The sequence below is a fragment of the Diachasma alloeum genome, unplaced genomic scaffold (genome assembly GCF_001412515.2).
Source record: "Diachasma alloeum isolate Michigan unplaced genomic scaffold, Dall2.0 Dall_scaffold_00540, whole genome shotgun sequence".
In the NCBI taxonomy this organism is placed as follows: domain Eukaryota; kingdom Metazoa; phylum Arthropoda; class Insecta; order Hymenoptera; family Braconidae; genus Diachasma; species Diachasma alloeum.
In genome coordinates this window covers 472,341-493,586 of record NW_021680672.1, presented here as the reverse complement: position 1 = coordinate 493,586, position 21,246 = coordinate 472,341, and the positions used below count along the sequence as shown (strand labels likewise).

At 35.1% G+C, this 21,246-nt stretch overlaps 7 protein-coding genes and 1 long non-coding RNA gene across 11 annotated transcripts in view; 5 read left to right on the top strand and 3 right to left on the bottom strand.

The window, feature by feature from the left end:
* Nucleotides 1-84: 84 nt before the first annotated feature.
* LOC107042988 (cyclin-dependent kinase-like 1) lies at nt 85-2,944 on the top strand. Of its 4 annotated transcripts, none has more exons than XM_015264271.1 (5): nt 85-363; nt 1,265-1,454; nt 1,750-2,097; nt 2,191-2,619; nt 2,693-2,944. In XM_015264271.1, exons 1-5 carry the CDS (start codon nt 296-298, stop codon nt 2,858-2,860), a joined length of 1,203 nt encoding a protein of 400 aa, XP_015119757.1. In that variant the 5' UTR covers nt 85-295; the 3' UTR covers nt 2,861-2,944. The 4 variants fall into 4 exon arrangements, with proteins under 4 accessions (XP_015119757.1, XP_015119760.1, XP_015119759.1 ...); XM_015264274.1 differs by having other exon boundaries at nt 88-117; XM_015264273.2 differs by lacking the exon at nt 85-363 and adding an exon at nt 400-652.
* Nucleotides 2,945-3,028: 84 nt separating this feature from the next.
* LOC107042989 (1,5-anhydro-D-fructose reductase) lies at nt 3,029-5,299 on the top strand. Its single transcript, XM_015264275.1, has 7 exons — nt 3,029-3,765; nt 3,828-3,961; nt 4,037-4,201; nt 4,281-4,484; nt 4,567-4,683; nt 4,777-5,171; nt 5,234-5,299. Exons 2-7 carry the CDS (start codon nt 3,899-3,901, stop codon nt 5,277-5,279), a joined length of 990 nt encoding a protein of 329 aa, XP_015119761.1. The 5' UTR covers nt 3,029-3,765; nt 3,828-3,898; the 3' UTR covers nt 5,280-5,299.
* On the bottom strand, nt 5,192-7,873 carry LOC107042987 (DNA replication licensing factor Mcm5). The gene is made up of 3 exons (XM_015264270.2): nt 7,324-7,873; nt 7,073-7,245; nt 5,192-7,009 (listed from the first exon to the last, which is right to left on the bottom strand). Exons 1-3 carry the CDS (start codon nt 7,729-7,731, stop codon nt 5,392-5,394), a joined length of 2,199 nt encoding a protein of 732 aa, XP_015119756.1. The 5' UTR covers nt 7,732-7,873; the 3' UTR covers nt 5,192-5,391.
* A 357-nt stretch (nt 7,874-8,230) lies between these two features.
* LOC107043007 (angiotensin-converting enzyme) lies at nt 8,231-11,038 on the top strand. Its single transcript, XM_015264296.1, has 5 exons — nt 8,231-8,309; nt 8,454-9,385; nt 9,507-10,290; nt 10,380-10,555; nt 10,638-11,038. The coding sequence occupies exons 1-5, from the start codon at nt 8,299-8,301 to the stop codon at nt 10,655-10,657; spliced, it is 1,923 nt and encodes a 640-aa protein (XP_015119782.1). The 5' UTR covers nt 8,231-8,298; the 3' UTR covers nt 10,658-11,038.
* On the bottom strand, nt 10,567-14,237 carry LOC107043006 (replication factor C subunit 1). Its single transcript, XM_015264295.2, has 3 exons — nt 14,110-14,237; nt 11,042-13,999; nt 10,567-10,960 (listed from the first exon to the last, which is right to left on the bottom strand). Exons 1-3 carry the CDS (start codon nt 14,116-14,118, stop codon nt 10,868-10,870), a joined length of 3,060 nt encoding a protein of 1,019 aa, XP_015119781.1. The 5' UTR covers nt 14,119-14,237; the 3' UTR covers nt 10,567-10,867.
* Nucleotides 14,238-14,422: 185 nt separating this feature from the next.
* Nucleotides 14,423-17,592, top strand: LOC107042973 (uncharacterized protein C2orf42 homolog). Its single transcript, XM_015264251.1, has 5 exons — nt 14,423-14,655; nt 14,904-15,622; nt 15,715-15,937; nt 16,035-17,108; nt 17,211-17,592. The coding sequence occupies exons 2-5, from the start codon at nt 14,909-14,911 to the stop codon at nt 17,381-17,383; spliced, it is 2,184 nt and encodes a 727-aa protein (XP_015119737.1). The 5' UTR covers nt 14,423-14,655; nt 14,904-14,908; the 3' UTR covers nt 17,384-17,592.
* A 155-nt stretch (nt 17,593-17,747) lies between these two features.
* LOC107043015 (transcription factor BTF3 homolog 4) lies at nt 17,748-20,126 on the top strand. Its single transcript, XM_015264310.2, has 4 exons — nt 17,748-18,199; nt 18,710-19,081; nt 19,177-19,304; nt 19,417-20,126. Exons 1-3 carry the CDS (start codon nt 18,122-18,124, stop codon nt 19,285-19,287), a joined length of 561 nt encoding a protein of 186 aa, XP_015119796.1. The 5' UTR covers nt 17,748-18,121; the 3' UTR covers nt 19,288-19,304; nt 19,417-20,126.
* A 7-nt stretch (nt 20,127-20,133) lies between these two features.
* The window catches only part of LOC107043016, a 3,779-nt gene continuing 2,666 nt past the window's right edge, over nt 20,134-21,246 (bottom strand). Inside the window, exon 3 of the long non-coding RNA XR_001461202.2 lies at nt 20,134-20,747. This is a non-coding gene — a long non-coding RNA (uncharacterized LOC107043016). The remainder of the gene's footprint in view (nt 20,748-21,246) is intronic.

Here is a 21,246-nt window from a genome sequence, read left to right as displayed (position 1 = left end):
CAACTGGACTCGGTTCTTTTCATCAACTATTGATTTTGCATGACGTAGTTGTTTTCTCAGGTATATATGTAGTCAACGATAAGAGATCCATTTGAGTGATGTACCTTAGCTCTTGGTGTAATAAATAGCAATACTTCCATTTGTAAATAGATGCAAAACTACTATCTGTCTTGGATAATGTTGTTCATATTACGCATGAATAATGCCTCATTGTTTCGATGTATTTGTATGAATTCAGTCTCTTTATTGTACACTACGGAATTCATTCATCACTAATTGGAGTAAAAGCCTTCGCATGGATAAATGGCTTCAAGATAGAAAACTCTGGCTCTTTGGAAATACTCTACCGCTACTGCCAAGAAGGTCTGTTATTTTTTCATTATCCATTTGTCGATAAGCACATTGTTGGTGTTGTTGTTGTTGTTGTCATCATTGTCAATTTCACATATGCTGCTGATGTAGAGGTGATATACAAGATACTTTGCTATTTACTCGCAATATTGAAAAAACTTTATAATGTGGAATGAGTTTCAATATTAAGGCATGATTTAATTGATCGTTGACATTAACCAAACCGTTGTGTGGGACCTTGATAGTCATGTCAACTCGTCGTACCTTCACATTATTATCGATCATATATGGTTCAGTTATGGTAAGTATGTAGAGACTGCGTGTAGCCTGTGTATAACCGAGTTTATTAGTGTTACTTGATATGTTGCCGAGTAAGGAGTATATTTCAAAGATCGGGCCATGAATTTCATGCTCGAGATGCTGTAAGTTTTTAAAAACCTGTAACCTGTATGTTTTAAAGTAAATTTTTCCCACTTTTTTTCAACCATTAAAAAAAATTTTTTTTTCTTTATTTATTCATCACGTAGTAGTTGTAACTTTTACATGACTGGCCTGATTTCATTAAATTCACGAAAGAAAAGTCGGTGAATCATGAATTTGGATGATGGGGCGCCGCGCGCGCGCCAACTTTTGTTCACTCCAGGTATCTCCTTATCAATTCAAGGGGCTTGTGACCCCTGGTCAATGGTGAGAACAAGGATAGTCAGTCTGTGACATGCTCTTTACACAGCAGTTTGCATTGCCCTGCCTAGGAAGGCATAAGAAGTCGGTATTCGCCCCTCCCCGCCCCTTATTCCCGAATAGAAAACAGAATTCCCTCTCAAACATTGAAAATTTAATAGAACAATAAATAGAAAAAAAATACTATACTAATACTAATAATAATAAATAGCAATAATCATTGGATTTTCAGGTCTCGCGCACCAAGCAAGACGATGGAAAGATACGAAAGACTGGCACGGCTTGGAGAGGGCAGCTATGGGGTTGTTTTCCAATGTCGTGATAGGCAGACAGGAAAGTTAGTGGCGGTTAAAAAATTTCAACAGACGGAAGACGATCCACTTATTCGGAAAATTGCTCTTCGAGAAATTCGTTTATTAAAGGTAAAATAATTTTTTTGTTGGATTATGAAGATTTTCATATTTTGCGCATGCGTAAAAAGTATGCGGAAGGTGATTACTTTCACATACTATACAGAGCCATAATAATAAGAGGGTGATGGTGGTGGTGGACGTTGGTCAATAATAGTGGCAGAATGGTAATACCGCTCAATATGTTGGCCTGTTGCCGACCTGTCCAGGAGGGATGCTTTATCTCAAAGAAATGGCTTATGATTTTTTTCATTTACAAACCAATTCCCATTAATTTTATACATTTTTTTTCTACTCGTCATTTCAGAATTTAAAACATCCAAACCTCGTTAATTTATTAGAAGTATTTCGGAAGAAAAGAAAATTACATCTAGTATTTGAATACTGCGAGCATACTCTGCTCAATGAAATGGAAAAATATCCCCACGGCTGTCCAGAGCATCTAATACGACAGTTAACTTGGCAAATACTTCAAGGAGTGGCATATTGTCATAGATTGGGCTGTGTTCATCGGGACGTCAAGCCTGAGAACATTCTCATTACTGCAGACGGTGTAGTGAAGCTTTGTGATTTTGGTTTTGCACGGATGTTGAGCCCTGGCGAAAATTATACAGAATATGTGGCAACTAGATGGTACAGAGCACCAGAATTATTGGTAAATTGATCAATATATAGGTACTATATATATATATATATATATATATAGGTGGAAAGAAGAAATAAACCAACTTAATATCATAATATTCAGGTGGGTGATACTCAGTATGGTACTCCAGTTGATGTTTGGGCAATTGGCTGTGTTTTCGCTGAATTAATCAGAGGGGAAGCTCTGTGGCCGGGAAAGTCTGACGTAGATCAATTATACTTAATCAGAAGGACACTGGGTGATCTTTTACCTCGGCACATGACAATATTCCAGCAGAATGAATTTTTCGCTGGAGTTATATTACCCACTCCTCAAACATTAACACCCCTCGAAACCACTTTACCCCTTACCACCAGTACTCCAATGCACATTGACTTACTCAAGAAATGTGTCGATAAAGACCCTGAGCAGCGATGGGCATGCGATCAATTATTGCTACATGTTTATTTTGAAAATTACGCTTTTAAATTCCCAGATGGTGAGATGCAAGAATTCGACAAGTTGAAAAAATATAGAGATAATAGACCGAGGGTAAGTATTATCAAAAGGAAACTATATCATGGATCATGGAAATGATTGTTCATTTTCAACTGTCGCATTTCAGAATCCAACTACTACTACTACTACTGCTACTACATTCAACACCATGGTTCTCCCACAGCTTATTACTTCCAAAGGTGCTGGAATTAACAATCAACACGACCGTCCAAAGAGCTCTTCTGTACATCAACATCATTTCGATCATTTACCCACAATTCGTGGTTGTAATTAGCAATTTTATTCATTATTTAAGAGTTGCGATAATACACAACTCTTTAAAAAAAAGTGGCCGTAAATAAACTGTATATTTCATCAAGTCGTTATTTATTAATAATTATGTTTTCAGTTGCTGTAAGATTTATCAATTAATTACACGAGAAGAAAAATATACTACATCTAGAAAAAAGCCGTTCTAAGCCTAACCATATAACCTTGCTTAATATGAAATGGATTAAACCAAAGACAATAAGTCAATCTCTTATTCTTTAAGGTCAAAATTAAGTGATATATCAACCAATATCATATGTTCTATTTATATATTAAATTGTAACAAATCTCCACCTTTACAAATTCAATTGTCAATTGGATTTTATATGCGATACTCATTTATTAAACAAATATGAGCGCTCGCCAGGTTTTTTTTTTTGACACTACAAAGATTATTTGTTGAAATTGTTTGCTACGAGTACATTGTATTTTTATCAAAATCCATACATTGATCGCTTCTCCACTACTGCAGTTTATATATATATATATATATATATATATAGTGCTAGAATTTCTTTCATCATCCACCGCCTGTAAGCGCCCTGTGATATTCCCCAGTAATATGTGCGAAGAACACCCCTTTTTCTAAATCCAGCTTTCTTTGGTTTGTTATTTTTTATTAATTTTGTTTTCAAAAGAAACATCTATTGCGTAGAGAAAAAATACGGTTAGAACTGTAAAATGTTTAAAATATTGTGCCCGCTTTGATTATTCTACTTGCCTCATTTATCTTATTGCATTCCTCATCTCACCATTTGATCATAATAATTTATTTGGCATAAATCATTAACCACACTTAAACATGTTGCAAATAATATAATATATTATATTATTAAAACCCACTGCGAGTAATTGATGTATAAATACAAGGTAATGCCTAATGCTATAACGTTAGCCGGTAATCCAAAAATAAAGTGATTTCGTAATTTCAGACAGTGAAATTGCAGTCAAATCAAACATTTACGGCGTGTGCATCGATAATTGTATCAGTGAGTAATTAGCTATGAAATCTGTGAAATTGTCATCGGGATATGAAATGCCAACAGTGGGCCTTGGCACGTGGCAGGTAAAATTTGTTAATCATAGCAGTATATTAAATGATAATAATGATAATAGCTGTACTGTACTTTATAAATTTAAGGCAAAACCTGAAGAAATCGAAAGAGCAGTTGCAACTGCACTGGAGAATGGTTATCGACACATTGACACTGCCTTTAATTATAACAATGAGGATGTTATTGGGAAGAGTCTAGAAATATGGTTGAATAATGGAGGAAGCAGAGAAGAGTTATTTATCACAACAAAGGTCCAAAGCGGCACTATTATTTAGTCATTAATACTCGAATAGTAATAGTAATTTTTTCATCATTAATGTAATCTTTTAGTTGCCTCACTATGGAAATCGAGCATCAGACGTGGAAAAATATGTCAATTGGTCATTGGAGAAATTGAAATTGGATTATATCGATATGTACTTGATTCACATGCCCTTTGCCTTTATCAGTGATGCCAGTGGTTGTGCACCTCTACTTCACGAAGATGGTTCATATCAACTTGATTTTGACACTAATCCTATTTCTGTTTGGAAGGTAAATATATTTCATTCAAAGTGAATAAATGATAGAAATGATATTATATAGCTCGTGTTTTTCGTTTTCTTTTCCCTTAAAGGAAATGGAACAACAAGTGAAGAAAGGCAAAGTCAGATCAATTGGGCTGAGTAATTTCAATGAAAATCAAATTGATCAAGTATGGAATAACGCAGAGATAAAACCTTGCAATCTTCAGGCAATATTTACAACTCTACTTTTCATTCAATTATACATTTACATTTATTGTAAATAAATACTAATAATGTTATGTGTTATGGTTAATTTAAAGGTGGAACTGCATGCATACCATCAACAAAAATCTCTAAGAAAGTTTTGCACTAGTCGCAATATAGCCGTAACAGCGTACAGTCCTCTAGCATCTCCAGGTGCTAAAATTCATTTTCAAACGAAATACAACTACAATCCTGATAAATTCCCAGATCTTTTGGGACACCCTGTTGTTGAAAAAATTGCCAAGGCTCACGATAAAACAACAGCACAAATTTTACTGAGGCACTTGGTGCAACAAAATGTTATTGTAATTCCAAAGAGTGCCTCACCTCAAAGAATTGCCCTTAATAATAATATATATGATTTTGAGTTGAATTCAGATGAAATGAGCGATTTGGATGCCCTAGATCGAGGTGCTGAAGGACGAATTTTTACATTTTTATTTTTCAAAGGGTAAATATTATTTTTATTGCTAGTATTAATGGAAAATTTAATAATGTCCTGTTGATTTACAGGGTAGAGAAACATCCGTTATATCCCTTCAAGGATGAGTTACAATGAATCGTAGAAAAGCAATAATTAAAAAAAAATAAAAATAAAAATAAAATAAAATGATAAATATAGTAGAGAATGAGATATGAAATTAAAGTAAATAATAATAATAATAAATTGTTTAAATCATCCTGTAGAGCATTTTTCTCTGCATCCGATGTTGCAACTCACCTCGACGAATCATAGTGTAGATGACTTTGTAAATAGATCTCTCTGGATATTTTTGTTTGAGAAAATCACTGACGATATTTTGTTCTGAAACTTGAGTACCAACGGCAAATCTGCGTTTGAGTTGTTTCTCAATTCGTGCAAGAATCTCGTGATCCTCCTCAGATGTGAATCCCTCAGCTCCAGCGAGTGAACCAGTCATTGCAGCATCAAGTGTCGATACTTGAAAGAGTCTGAGGGCCTCATCAACATGCACTTGAGTGGCAAAAGATTCCAAATGCATTTTAGCAAGGGATTCAGATATTCTAATGACTGCTTCCAATTGTCTAACTGTTATAGGAATTGACATCCTTTTCTCAGTATCTTTCTCATGTGCATGGGTCCCAGCGCGCATCATAACGTAACGATTTTTCAATTTTTCCCCGGCTTCTTTATTTAATCGTGGACCACATCGAGTTCTACAGTAATGAATATACTTCTTGAGAACATTCAATGGCAATTCACCTTCTGATAATTGTTCAGTCAATTGTCCAGCATTAGTATGTAGTCCCATAACATGTTTAGCCAACGTAATATCTCGATTTTGTTCGTGTTCATCTTTAACGATAAAAATCATATCAAAACGAGAGAGAATAGTAGGCATAAAATCAATATTCTCTTCTCCCTTTATGTCGTCCCACCTTCCGAAAATTGAATTGGCAGCGGCTAATACTGAACATCTGGTATTTAGTGTTGTAGTAATGCCAGCTTTAGCGATAGAAATGGTTTGTTGCTCCATTGCTTCATGAATAGCTACTCTGTCGTCCTCTTTCATTTTATCAAACTCATCGATACAAACAATTCCACCATCAGCTAACACCATTGCTCCACCCTCCATAACATAATTACGACTGACTGGATCACGCATTACAGAAGCAGTAAGCCCAGCAGCTGAACTACCTTTTCCAGATGTATAAATTCCAATTGGTGCTACTCTTTCAACAAACTTGAGAAGTTGAGATTTTGCTGTTCCTGGATCACCCAAAAGAAGAACATTTATATCACCTCTTCTGCATAGACCATCAGGCATTCTCTTTCTCGAGCCTCCAAATAGCAGACAGGCAATGGCCTTTTTTATATCTAAAGCCCCAAATATACTTGGAGCAATGCTTTTCGCTATCTTATCGTAGACATCTGGTTGAGCTGCTAAACGCCTGAAGGCATCCTCATCTTCATTGGTCAATGGTGGATGAGTTCCGCTGCCATTATCATCACCATCCACAGATATACCAATGACCCTTATATAGGGTGCACGAACCCCAACAAATGCCTTCTCTTTTCCAGCCCGTCTTCCCCCCGATCCTGACACTTTCTTTATCGAATATATACCGAGAATGAGGACTCGATTTCCTGGTACAACACGATCGCAGAGATAACGATCACAGTACAATTGCAAGTGTCTTGGCATTTCACCTTGGGGAATTTGATCTGGAAGTTCCTGAAGTTTGACAACTTGAAAATCAACGCATTGACATTGATCGGGCATCACGAAGAAGGGATCTAGAGGACATTTTGCTCTCCCTGCTTGCTCCCTAACCCATTAAATAGCATTATTATTATTTCAATTTCAATTTTTACAATTCAACACAACTTACGTTGAGCATTGTCGAGGCAAAGCATATCCCTCTAATCCAGGCTTAATTGGAATGTTGTTTTGAATAGTTCTGCATGCTCTGCACTGAATTGCAATTTTCGTTGCCTTTGATCTGATGCCTGAGGCAGCAACAATTATTCCTGGGATTTTTATGAGTTTTGAGACAATATCGGGCTGCCATCAAATAAAAATTCCATTAATATAATAGCTTATATAGTCAATATAGTCTTTATTATTATTATTATTATTTACCTTGAGACCCCGAAGTCCTGATGCATGCCCATCTGATGACAAAAGAATTTGAATGTCCTCAACATTCTCCTCACCGCTGGGTCTCGGGGCAGTCAATTCATCGGCAACATCTTTGGCAGCCTCTTCAAATACTGGCAAATACTCGGTTGGTTGTTTATAAATTTTCTCAGCTAAACTCTCATCAAAAGCCGCCAAATCTTCAAGATTTATCGCCAACCAATACTGACCGAGATTGTAATTACGTTTGAGAGAATCTCGGTACTTGTAATTGAAATTACCCTCGTGAAATTGTCTTATGAACTCTTTATATTTTTTCTTGAATGATTGGAGTTTTAGCTGGTCTTCTCGCGTGTCATCCGTTGAGAAATTATCCGAGAAAAATATCTGGGGCTGATCAAAATCATTCATTATTATTTATTTTATAATATAATTTATTATCAACACTCAAAAAGCACTAAATGATTTTATATATTGATAAAGATCAAGACTTTATTATAACCACACAACAACGTAGCACGTAGCAACAATTATAACACCTAACAACGCCTATTTTGGCGGGAGTTGGTGCTCTCTAAAATCTGTTCATATCGCCATCTAACAAGTATCATTTGAATTGCATTATTGACCAGTTGTTGGTTGGGTTGAATGAGTGGGAATCATAACAAAATTCAAATAAAAAATGGAGCTTTTTTTTTTTTAAAAAAAAAAAAAAGAAAACATGATAATATGTAAAGTTTGTTTAAAAATTATCATATTCTGAACAATTGGCCCGTGGTTGAATGCTTGGAGGTGAAAAAAAAAAAAAAAACTGCCAAAGTTTTTCAAAAACCGGTTCGTAGAAGTCATCGAGGTTGACAAAAAAAAAAAATGGGTGGGAGAATTTCAATAGAACGTATATATATCAAGACATATAGTGAATATAAAAACAGTCGAGCTCTGGTAGCTGGCGTCTTGAGAAGGCATTTTACGGAGAGAATGACGTTTTCGTGAGTATTATCAAGAGATGAAGATATAAATAATTCCTTTAATGTGTTACAGCAGCACTTGCTAGTTTACACTTTTCGATTCTTTAGAAATGTCTTCTTACGTCAAATAAAATACTAACTATCTATTATATTATATGATTGCAGCTTCTCAATGGTTGTTTTCATAATCTTGACCTTGACCTCTCGAATAATTTCAAACGGTCTCGCCGCCGCTGTGCAGGATAAAGTAAGCATCACCACTTATACTAATAATTCGATATTATTGGCACGTGCAACACAACTGTTGAATAAAATTGATGGTGAATATGGCCAGTGGAATAATAAATTAACCCTAGCCTCTTGGGAGTATGCGTCAAATTTAACAGATGCCAATCTTGAGAAACAACTCAATGTTTCGGCACAGTTTGCAAATTATGTGAGACAAATGACCATGGAAATCAATGATTTTCCATGGCATACTATTGAGGATAAAAAAATAAAAAGACAATTTAAAAAACTTTCGAGCCCTGGAGCATCGGCCCTGTCCAAGGACAAGTATGCTGAGTACAGTGAGATCACCAGTAGAATGGAAAACATATATGCAACAGCTAAAATATGTGACTTTGAAAATCCATTCAACTGTAATTTGGCATTAGAGCCCAACTTGACAGAAATATTAATAAAGAGTCGTAATCCTGATGAACTAAAGTATGTGTGGAAGGCATGGAGAGACGCAAGTGGAAAAAAAATGAAAAATTACTTTATACGATACGTTCAACTGAGCAATGAAATAGCGAAATTGAATAATTATACTGATATGTCTGCATATTGGTTGAAAGATTATGAGGCCGATGATTTCACTGAACATATTGAAGCCCTGTGGCAACAATTAAAACCCCTCTATTTAGAAATTCATGCATATATTCGACACGCACTACGTTTAAAATATGGAGAGGATTTAGTCCCCAGGGATAAACCAATTCCGGCACATCTTTTTGGTAATATGTGGGCACAAAGTTGGGCAAACATCGCGGATATGGCAACTCCCTGTCCAGGTAAACAACTGCCAGATGTTAGTGATGCAATGGTTGAACAAGGTAAGAATTTGCTAAGGCTGCATTTAAAATATTTTTTTTTTTTTTTTTTTTTTTTATTATTAGGTAATGATGACGATACCATTTACATTTAACAATTCACATTATATGTATAATCCAATAGGATTGAATGCGACCGGTATTTTTCGCATAGCAGAGGATTTTTTTACTTCTGTTAATCTCAGCGCAATGCCCGATAAATTCTGGAAGAATTCCATCTTAGAAAAACCCGACAATGTTGAATTGGTTTGTCATGCAAGTGCTTGGGACTTTTACGATGGCAAAGATTTTCGAATAAAACAATGTACAAGAATTAATATGGAAGATTTGTTGACTGCCCATCATGAAATGGGACATGTACAGTATTTCCTTCAATACAAAAATCAACCAACCGTTTACAAGGAAGGAGCTAATCCAGGATTTCACGAGGCAGTGGGAGACACTATTGCACTGAGTGCATCAACTCCAGAGCATTTTAAAAAAATTGGATTGCTTGAGCAGGATGCATCAACTGACAAAGATGCTCTCCTCAATCATCTTTACATTACTGGGCTTGAAAAAATAGTCTTTCTTCCCTTTGCTTATATGATGGACAAGTGGCGATGGGGTGTCTTTCAATCGCACATACTTCCTGACACTTACAACTGTCAATGGTGGAATCTGGCTGAAGAATTCCAAGGTATTACTCCACCTGTTCCACGAAGTGAACAAGATTTTGACCCTGGTGCAAAATACCACATAATTGCTAATGTCGAGTACATTAGGTACTTTGTCAGCCATGTAATCCAGTTTCAATTTCACAAGGCGCTCTGCATTCATGCCGGACAATATAATCCATCAAATATAACGGCCAAATCATTGAGCGAGTGTAATATTTATGGAAATGTCAAAGCTGGAAATTTATACCGGTATTTATTAGCCAACAACAGGTATTAATTATTAATGCGACCTATTCTCTTCAAACTTCAACTAATACATCTTATATTTTATATCTTAGATCCATGTTAGAGCTTGGATCTTCGGTGCCGTGGCAAGATGCTATGGAAAAAATGACCGGCCAAAGGAAAATGGATGCTAGCGGGCTTTTGGAATACTTCAGACCTTTGCAAATGTGGCTTGAGGCTGAGAATAAAAAGAATGGCGAACACATTGGTTGGACAACAAGTAACAAGAGTAAGTTGATCCAAGACATGTATTAATTTATTTGAAATATAATTTCCACGTAATTCACTGATTTTTTTCTTTCTCATTTCAGTTTGCACAGCAAAACACTAGACTAAAAGTTTACAATGATACAGTACATAGAAAAACTATCGAGATAATATTATTTCGAAGAAAAAAAAATCCAACTTTTATTCAATATAATAACTTTTCGATAAATATAATATAGCAAAGGAAATTTTTACCAATTGTAAGACAAAATGAAACAACTTACTATTGATGATATCTCTTTTGTCTGTAAAGTTGGGTAAAATTTTACATACTTTATTTTCCACGTCCTCGGCCTCGTTTACTCGCTGGTTTCATCTGACTCTTGCTCGTGGACGCAATGGCCTTACTTGTAATTGGTTTTTTAGCCTAAAATAATAATCAATCAGAGCACGAATATCATTAATTAGACAGAGTAATAAATAAATAAATAAAATTACAAATTTCTACCTTGATCATTTTATCAACATCGAGACTATTGTTTTCTGCATCAGAGTCCTCATTGATATTGGCATCATCATCATTATCATTATCCTCATCATCATCAATAAATCCGTCGTCCTGAGTAGCTTGGCCTTTTTTCTTAGATACAATTGCTTTAACAACAAATGGTACTGGTGCTGAATGCTTATTGTAAGCCCGTGTAAAAGCAGCTTTAACTTTAGATTCAATCGACTGCATAGGATCATGATCTCCAGGCCACAAAGAAATCTCAATTATTGAATCTAAATCCTCTCTCAATAGATGATAGTGATTCATAATTTCCAATGAGTGCTCAACACCCTCAGCGCCTTCAACAACTAGTGGCATGGTAATGGCATTCCTCAGAGATTTCAAATAATCCATATTGATAGCTTCTTTACTAGCACCCGTAACTAATCGCGTATGAGCTGTAATTTCTTGAAGTAGTCTGTCAAATTTATTGCGCCTAGAATTTTTGCCAAGCCAAGTTGGAAAATTAATTTGACTTGCAATGCGGCCAGACATTAGAGTACCAGGTATAACAGAAGAATAGCATGCCTGCATGGGTAAAAGAGACCAAGCCATTTGTGAACGAATTGCTTTTTCCACTTGATCACCTAGGGACAAAGAGTCTGCACTTGCTGCTACTATATCCAATAGTTGGTTGTTTGGTGCTTTTGGAATGACAGATAAGTAGTTTTCTTGAACAAATAGACCAGCAATATTGTAATCGTGAAAAAAAAGATCACTTTTATCGTGAATTGTCATGCTCTTGTGGTCTTCAGCGTTGAAAACCTTTCTTACCACTTCCCAAGGTCCGAGCTTAAGATCTTTATTCAACTTGGATGATTTGTCAGATTGATTTTCCTTAATAATACTATCTGTATCTCCAATCAGCATGGCAAGATGATTGATCACTTGTCGTATATCTTGATTTGTGGCTTCAATCAGTCGATTTAAATCCTCATTTGATATTTTAATATTTTCTTTGCAACATAGAGACTTCATGGCACCTCTTATTTGCTCGACTCTAGGCTTTTGAAATCGCAAGTCAAAAACATAATTGGCCAAAGTTCTCATTTTTGGATTATTTCTGTCATTGCAAATGCATACAATTGGAATATCTGTTGATTTAATCAGAGCAATTAATTCTTGAAGGCCACCACGATCCTCATTACCCGCCATTCCATCGACCTCGTCCATGAGAAGAACGTGCTTGCAGCTAGGTTTCTCCTCGGCATTACCAGTGAAATATCCCTTCATCGTTGTATTGGAAAGCAATCCAGATACTTCGTCTTTCAATAATTTTTTACTTCGAGTATCTGAAGCATTAAATTCCAATAAGTCAAAGCCCAATTCCTTGCAAACAACTTGTACACTTGTTGTTTTTCCAACACCTGGTGGCCCTGACAAAAGGCAAGCCTTGTAATAACCACCGTTATCATTTTTAGCGTATAATGATGGTTTTGTATGTTTAACATTGCTAGAACGATTCTTATGCCAATTTAATAACCAATTGTACAACTTTTTAGCATTACTACTCTCTCCGTGTTGGCCTATTATTTGCTTCATTGTTGTTGGTCGATACTTTTCAACAAGGGCCTCTGCATTACTAAAGTATTTTGAATCTTCCATTATTTTCAATTCTTCTTGAGGTTGCTTGGGTGAAATACTTTTGGATTTGGGTGAAGAGGGACATTTTTCTGGAGAAACTTTACTGTACTCTGGTGACTTATCTTTCTTTCTTTCTTTGTTGTGAATTATATCGCGAGAATTACCAGGAGGTTTTTTACGAATTAGATCGAGTAATTCATCCTCTGATATTTGTTTAATTTTCAGTGCTATTGCTTTTGCTAGTTTGGATTGGCCGGCCTCTTCACCCACCACGATGTAATTAATTTTCTTGGAAATTCCCGCTGTCACACGTCCACCATACTTTTTTATTAAATCACTAGCTTCTTCTCTTTCCAATGATTCAAACACACCAGTAAGCACGAAACTCAAACCTGCCAAACAATTTGGCGCTCCTTCTGGAATTGGTTTTGAGCCAGGATTTCTTGCCCCACCTCTTGCAAGATAAGCTTGATACAATACTGATGATTGCTTCTTCTTCATTGCTCGTTCCTCCAAAAAAGTCACTTCTTCCTCTTCCGAGGCGGCCTTTTTCTTTATTTTTTTCTCCTCACGATTTATTTCAATATTTGAAGTACTAGTTATTTTCGAACCTACTGCCTTCACATTATGAAACTTGAGTTTCTTGGATGAATTACTCTCATGACTTTTGGTTGCATTATTGGGGCTTATTTTGGGTGAAACATTTTTCATTCTACTATTTTGAGCTTTCTCCTCTTTAAGATGATCATCACCACCATCAGCAGCATTTTTTTGGAGTTTGGGCTTTTTCGTACTTGTATCATCATCCTCACTATTAGGATCCTTCTTCCTCTTGCCACTTGTATTATTTTCCTGGATTCCTTCTTTATAATAATTTGCTTCGATTGCTTTAATGTCCAATTTATTCAAAGATTCCTCAAAATCCACATCTTCATCATCATCATCATTATATTGTAAATCTGACTTTTTCTTATTCTCATTATCTGGGAGTGATTCTTTTTTAGGAACATTGACTCTTTTCACTGGAGTTTTTCCAAGCATAGTACTAATATCGACTCTTTTTATTTCACGCTCCTCCTCCTTGTCTATCTTTTTAATACTTGATGAAGAATTTTTCTTACTCGTTACAGCACTGTCATCTTCTGAATCGGAGAGAATCTGTTTCCTAATTAACATCTTCTTGATAGATTTTTCATTTTTTTTGCAATCAGCAATTTTTATATCATCCTCCTCATCGGATGATATCACTGCTCGTTTTTTCACATTTCTTGGTTTGGCATCATTTTTCGAGGTTTGTCCTCTGGGAGATTTCGTAAAATAACATCTGATATCCTGAAAATTTATTAAATTGTCAATTGATGAAAATATACTAACCTCACATATAAAACATTCATGATTCCATATAGAAATATATTTTAAAAAAAATATATATATCGCCTTACCTTTGACATTGTTTTTTTTTTAATAAAAAAGAGCAAAAATTTGGTTTTGTTACACGCAAGTTCAATACTTATGACAATTCACCGGCTAATGTATCATTGCATTGCCATAAAATACGTTACATTTTCAAACAAAGAGTAATCGAAATCGCAGCCCCGGAAGGGGGGGGGGGCTTAGTTCTCGTTAATGGAGTGTATACTGCCATCTCTCGAAGTAGAATGACAATAGCTTCTACTCTCTACCGACACTTACCGATCGTAGAACTCATTGGCTACTTTTTGGAAATGGACGCAGTTGTTCCATGTGATTCTCACTAGAGCATGTAGACCGATCGTGGGCTGCCGTGGAAATGGACTACTGCGGAAAAAGAAACCAAGCTCCCCCATCCATCATTTTATCGCAATTGTGTTTATTTATATTTATTATTGATATTCATTACTATCAACTATAAGCATTAAGCTTGGTGAAATTTTGATAAGCCTGTATTTTCTTGACATTATTTGTCCATTACAATTAACAATTGAAAATCGTTTTATTCAACGTTACAGGTGAGATATTTACGTGTGTGTTTACTTGGTTATTAATGTCATTACACATAGTCTAGAACTCAGGATATCCTCAGAACTTCTATTATTCATTGAAAAAAAAAAAAAAAAGATGAAATGCTATTTTCTAACGTTTCCCTGAGTTAGTTGTTATGCATGTAGAAATTTATTACCGATGATATAAACTTGGCCGTGTATCATGTGAGTGATGATAACAATAATAATAATAATTGCTTCGATTTGCCTGACAGTTGCTATGTCAAATGAGGAGCGTCTTCGTTCTCTCCTAGCTGATTTGGGGAAAGCAACTCTACGAGGTGTGAAAAAGTGTCCAAAATGTGGCACTTACAATGGTTCACGAGGACTCTGTTGTAAAAACAAATACTGCGATGCAGTCTTCAAAGAGCCAGGAGAAAAAAGAAAATTGTCAACAGAAGCCTGTAAACTCATAACTGGATCAACAGTTCAGGTTTTTTCAGTACGAGTACGTGACAAAGGTCCCGATTATCGAGGCTTCGTTCAACTGCCGTTGATCAATGCCACTGCAATGTCCAATGACATGAATACTCTTATTTCGCAAAGCACAGCTTTATGTTTCGTTGACAGTTGTGAGAGGAGCTTTGACACAAGTGTTTTAAAATGTCATGAAAAAAATTCGTCCGATATCTGTATTTCCACTTGTCAACATATCCAGGCAGCCCTCAGGTGTTACGCTGAGGCTCAACCTCTCACCCTGAGAAATTCAATTCTATCATCGTTAAATGTTAACAACGAGACGAAGCAGGAAATTTGGCTACTAGCGACTGAAACATCTGGGCCTCTTGTTCAACGTGTTTCCAAAACTATCATGGCTGTCAAGTGCAAAGCATCACCCAAACATCCTCTCGGTTATCTACATTTTTCATTTTACACTACTAAAATGAAGGAAAGGATAGAGCACAGATACTTTTGTAGTTGCACTGCTTTCAAAGTAAGACATAACATAACAATATATAGTCTAATTTAATTTTTTTCATATTAGTCAGTAATAGCATAGGATTTATTTCATCTTGTTATTTCCAGGCAGGGCCTAAGGTAATAGAGGTAAAGGGCGAGGAACAGTCTGGACAGGCGAGACGTTGTGCTCATTTCTACGCATGCATTTGTGCCTTTGCTAGTGATCCTAAATTATCAGAAGAGTTTAGATATTATATTAATCTAGATGAGATGGAGTTGAGAATTGAGAAGAGCCTCTGTGTACCTTATCAGTTTCAACCACTTGAAACTGATAAGATTATTGGAATGGGTAAAAAGAAAAATGATAATATGTCATAACTAATTGATTTATTAATATCATTAATATATTTTTTGTATACAATTTTTCTCATCAATTTAAATTACAGATTTGGAAAACCTAACTGATGATACTCATCTCCTGATATTCCGCGACGATACCTTGACAGTGCAGAGTTTAGATGGCAATAGATTGGATATAGACACAATAAATCTCGATGCAACAATTTTACCCAATAGCATCGTCGAGGGAATTGATGTAGACTGTGAATCGGCGGCAGCATTCCTCGACAATAGTAACAACATTATTTCTCCCGTTGATGATATCGATATTGTTGATCAAAATAGAATGATGAATACGAGTACGGTAACAATAGTTGAGGATGAATCCAATGCTAAATATAATCTAACAACAAGTGTTGATTATTTGGAAGATAACAATGACAATCAGGCAATAAAATTGTGGAATACTGGTTCAATAAAAATATTGGATGGAAGAAATTCATTGCTGGACAGTGGAGTGAAAATTATCGACAACAACACTGATATAATCAACTGTGATAGAGAAATGACATTGCAAATGATGAACAATATTCAGCCACACTCAGCTAAGAGGAAGCGGGATCATGTATCATTGCCTAAATTGTGTATCAACAATTTAAATTCTATTGAAACGAGAAAAGGAAAAACTAAAGCGACAATTATCAAAAAATATCACAATTCATGCGACAATATGGACGAGGGAAATACCAATTTGTCATTCATCAAATGGCTAGGATCAATAACTGAAAGGATTAATCAAACAATGCATTTTCAGTTTGATGGAAAACCAGAACCTCTGGTCTTCCATGTTCCACAGATATTTTTCGACTGTCTTCGCGAGCGAATATCGTGTGGTGGAAAGAAAAAACGACTGCCAAATTCTACCACAGCCTTTGTCAGAAAAGATGGAGTACCCTTGGGGACATTTACCAAGTATACATGGCAAATTACTAATATTCTTCATGTCAAGAGTATATTCGATACACCTGTAATACCACTCGAAATAACAAGAAGCTTTCTACAAAATTGTGATGGCACATACGAGTTATATAAACGAGAAGAATCAGAGATTGATCGATACAAGAAAACGGGCAACAATGCCCTTATTAAACCATTGGAGTTGAAAACATATCTTAAAGTTGGTGAGAGCCCATTCAATTCACTAATAATTCAATTATTATTGTTATTGTTATTGTTATTGTTATTATTAAAATAATATTTAATAGTCCTATTTATTTTTACAGGTAATACTTGTCCAGATCAAATAGAACCTACACCTTTTTTGATCGAATGGATACCCGATATTCTTCCAATTTCAAAAATTGGGGAGTTGAGGCTGAGATTTGAATTTGGTCATGTAAAAAGTGAAGCACCACAGAAATGCAGAAAAGTAGCATTAACTAAGAATTACTCTTAGATAATTATTTCATTTTTTAAATGATGATGGAGAAGAAAATAAACAATTGTGATATCTATATATGATATTTAAGCGTAATATAATAATTTAATAATTATATTAAACTTGTAAATTCGCCATTTAATATAGTACATGTTTTTTCACCATTTTATGTCATTGAAATTAATACTTCATCTATCATTAAATTACAACATTGAAAGATATTTAATAACAACAAGAGGATATTTATTATGGAAAGTAAATAGATCTAATGAATTTGTTACTTTTTGTTTTGTTTCCAAAGTCCCCGGAAAAAAGGAGAACTGAGGAGCGACCGAAGCGACACTGTTGCGTCCGTTTCTCCAATCACTCATCTACATCTCAAGTCAATTAATGCCTCGAGAAGGCACATTGATAGCATGTAAATATTGAAATACACGTTGTAAACTAAAATATCAAATTCTAGAAAATATCTCGAGATTAATTGTGACGTTGGGTTTGCATTGTTCATGCAATAATCTACATGGAAGGCATGGGATTTTTTTTTTCGTGAGTCAAGTTAACTTCTTGACGGAAGTTGAATTGTGACGTAAAGGCATCGAAGCGGTCTTCCATTTTCTCAACTCACTTGGCTACCAGTGAGCACGTGTTTTGTTGCCGGTCATTCGTTTCACATCATTCTAACGAGTTTAAGGAGCGTCGACAATTGATAATTGTCACTCACTGTCGACGAAAAGTACAAATTAATTTCCAAACATCATGAATCCCGAGAAGTTGAAGAAGTTACAGGCACAAGTGCGAATTGGAGGTAAAGGTACACCCCGCCGTAAGAAGAAGGTAAGTGGAAGAATATTTGCCACATTTTTATGTATTTCATGTGTTTGCATTCCACTCGAAATATCTATCATTCACCCTAACAATTATTATTTTGTCGTCTGAAAAAGCTCTATGACTTTGTTATTCGTTCAATGATAGATGTTGGCTATCACGTTTGTCATGGTCATTCCCTGCTGCTCCAGAGGGCTTTTGTTAAAGAAATATATATATATATGTATATATTATTATTTATTGTCATTCTTATTCAACTGGATCATAATTATCTTCTTTGCTTACTAAACCATCTTCTCAATATAGGCTAGTTGTGCTTATCATTGAAATGGTCTTGATATATGTTTTGGTTTATTCGCTCTGGCTTTCTGATACACATTCATCACCTAATATGGCTATACAAGTGGTCACGATTCATCATATAGTCAATAATCTCTTACTATGTTATTTATACCTCTTAGAGCATACTGATTTTACACAATTGAAAAATATTTATTTATTTATAATTTCTAACAAAAGGTTGTTCATGCCACTGCTGCAACGGATGACAAAAAATTGCAAAGCTGCCTAAAGAAGTTGTCTGTCAATACGATTCCTGGTATCGAAGAGGTCAATATGATCAAGGACGATGGCACTGTGATCCACTTCAACAATCCAAAGGCTCAAGCAAGTCTCTCGGCCAACACATTCGCCATTACTGGCCATGGTGAAAACAAACAGATAACTGAAATGTTGCCGGGTATTTTGAGCCAACTGGGGCCAGAGGGTTTGACTCAATTGAAACGATTGGCAAGCACGGTCACTGGAAGTACAGTGGCCAAGACTGCCATGGAGGATGACGATGAGGTTCCCGATCTAGTTGGCAATTTCGATGAGGCGAGCAAAGAAGAAGTGAGTCCCCAATCGATCGATTATAAATATTCCATCGAATAATTGCTTCCCAATTGATTTTGCCGATTAATAATTTTAATTAATAATTTTCCAAGGTGGCGCCAAAGAAAGAAGCTGAAGAGCCTGAGAAACCCGTTGCTGATAAAAAAGATTCGGCGACCGTTGATGACAAGAAGGAAGCGCCTCTAGCCAAACCAGAAGTCTAAAAGGCTCAAATCCAAGCGTGAGTGTTTTTTTTTTACTACAAAATCAATTGAAATCCCTCCTCCTTTTCAAAATTATTTTATCGTTGAAAATTTTAACCTATTATTCGGGTGTGTCATTTTTGCTTTCAGATGCTCATCCAGACATACAGTTGTATTTAATGAGTTAAAAGACACAAATTGGTCCGGCGAGGATAGATTTGTAACCCCCGACGGAAAAAAAAGAGTTACAAATGTTTGACATACTCTGTGTTACAATTAAATGAGTAACAATTGATATGAAAAAGAAGCAAAAAGTTGAAAAAAAAAAAACAAAAAATAAAATAAAAATAAACTACAATCTTTGACGACTTCAAGTGTTCCAGATCAAATTAAATGACTCATTGATACATAAACAATAAAGTTTACAGAGCACATGAAATTCATCTGGAAATTTTTCTCTAGGTATATTTCGTTATTTAGTATTCACTTTCAAACAATGGATGAATGATGTGTACCGATTACCCAGTTATATGAAATCACAAAAATTCAGTTAGATGCTGAAAAGTCCAATTTTCAGACGTCCCGGCCAGTGGGTATTGCGAATAAAGTCGCGACATTCTTAAAAATATTATGTAAAATTAAACTTGATAGATAATACAAATAAATGTGGGGCAAAAAAAATGAATGAAAAGCGTTTATCGGAGTAGAAGCCTCTGAAATTTTGTTCATTAAAAAAAAAGTGTCAGAAAATACGAGTTACAAAGACATGTTATTCATATCTTTTAATTTTCCATTGTAGTTTGTGGGCTGAAATATTTTGTAATGTAACAAATTTAATAAATTTCTTTGCTGATAACAAATTGAAGAAAAAGGAAAATAATTTTCTTTATTCCTTACTGATTCTGATTTTATTTCAATAGATTCTGAGTTTATTTGAATGATAATATCGGTACATTGATGAATTGTATTGAATTTTTACATGTGGCGAGAGAGGTTCTCTCCAATTTCTTCAAGTTTTCCCCTATAATATCTATGTAACTTGATCGATAGTTACCATATCAGAGTAGAAAATTTCCGATCATAACAATTACCTTTTTCCCATACGATAAAATCACGAAAAAAAATTAAAATGCTAATCCTTGACAATGATTGTCAGTCGTAGATGAAAAATGTCACATGAAAATAATAGGAATAATAATATAATTGCTTTTTATTTCATTATTGTGGTTGTCACCCTTTCGAGGGACACACTGTAGGTTCTTGACTGAATTCTTTTATTTGATTTTCACTTGCACATCTTTTCTTGGGCATTCATTCTCGTCCCATTGGCACAGAGGGTTGAACGGAAATGAGATTTTTTCGGTGAATCGTTCCAATAGATTGTGCGGAGGAAAAATAAGGTCAGCACCGACTGGCTCCGAGTTTTACTTCTTTTTTGTTCTTTCTTTTATTCAAGCCTTTTTACTGACCATGAAAAATGCCTTGAAAAAAAATTAAAATTACACCCCAAAAAAAAATTGCTTGATTCAAGACAAAGTAGGAAAAATAGTATCCAATCAATCCGAATTTATGACTCTTTATGGATATATAAAAAATTACTGTTCGTTACATTTCAAAGAATATTGTTGTTTATATCTAAAATGAATTTAAATAATTAAATTGTTAATAACTGTTGACTGCATAATTGCATTGTGAGCTAAGTTATAAATTCTCTTTCATCAGCACAGCAAAAAACATACAATATACAAGTTTCAACTGTTCATATGAATTTCATTAATTTTTTTTCCTGATGTCGGCGTGGTGCAGATTATTTTTCTATGTATTGGCTCCCTCAATACTGAGGATTCGTTTTTCAAAGGTCCTTTGTATTCAGCTTGCTCCAGTACGACACAAAGTATTATTTTTCCCCCATATTTATAGAGTACCTATTCGCTTTCACAAACCATATATATCGTATATATATATATATATATATATATA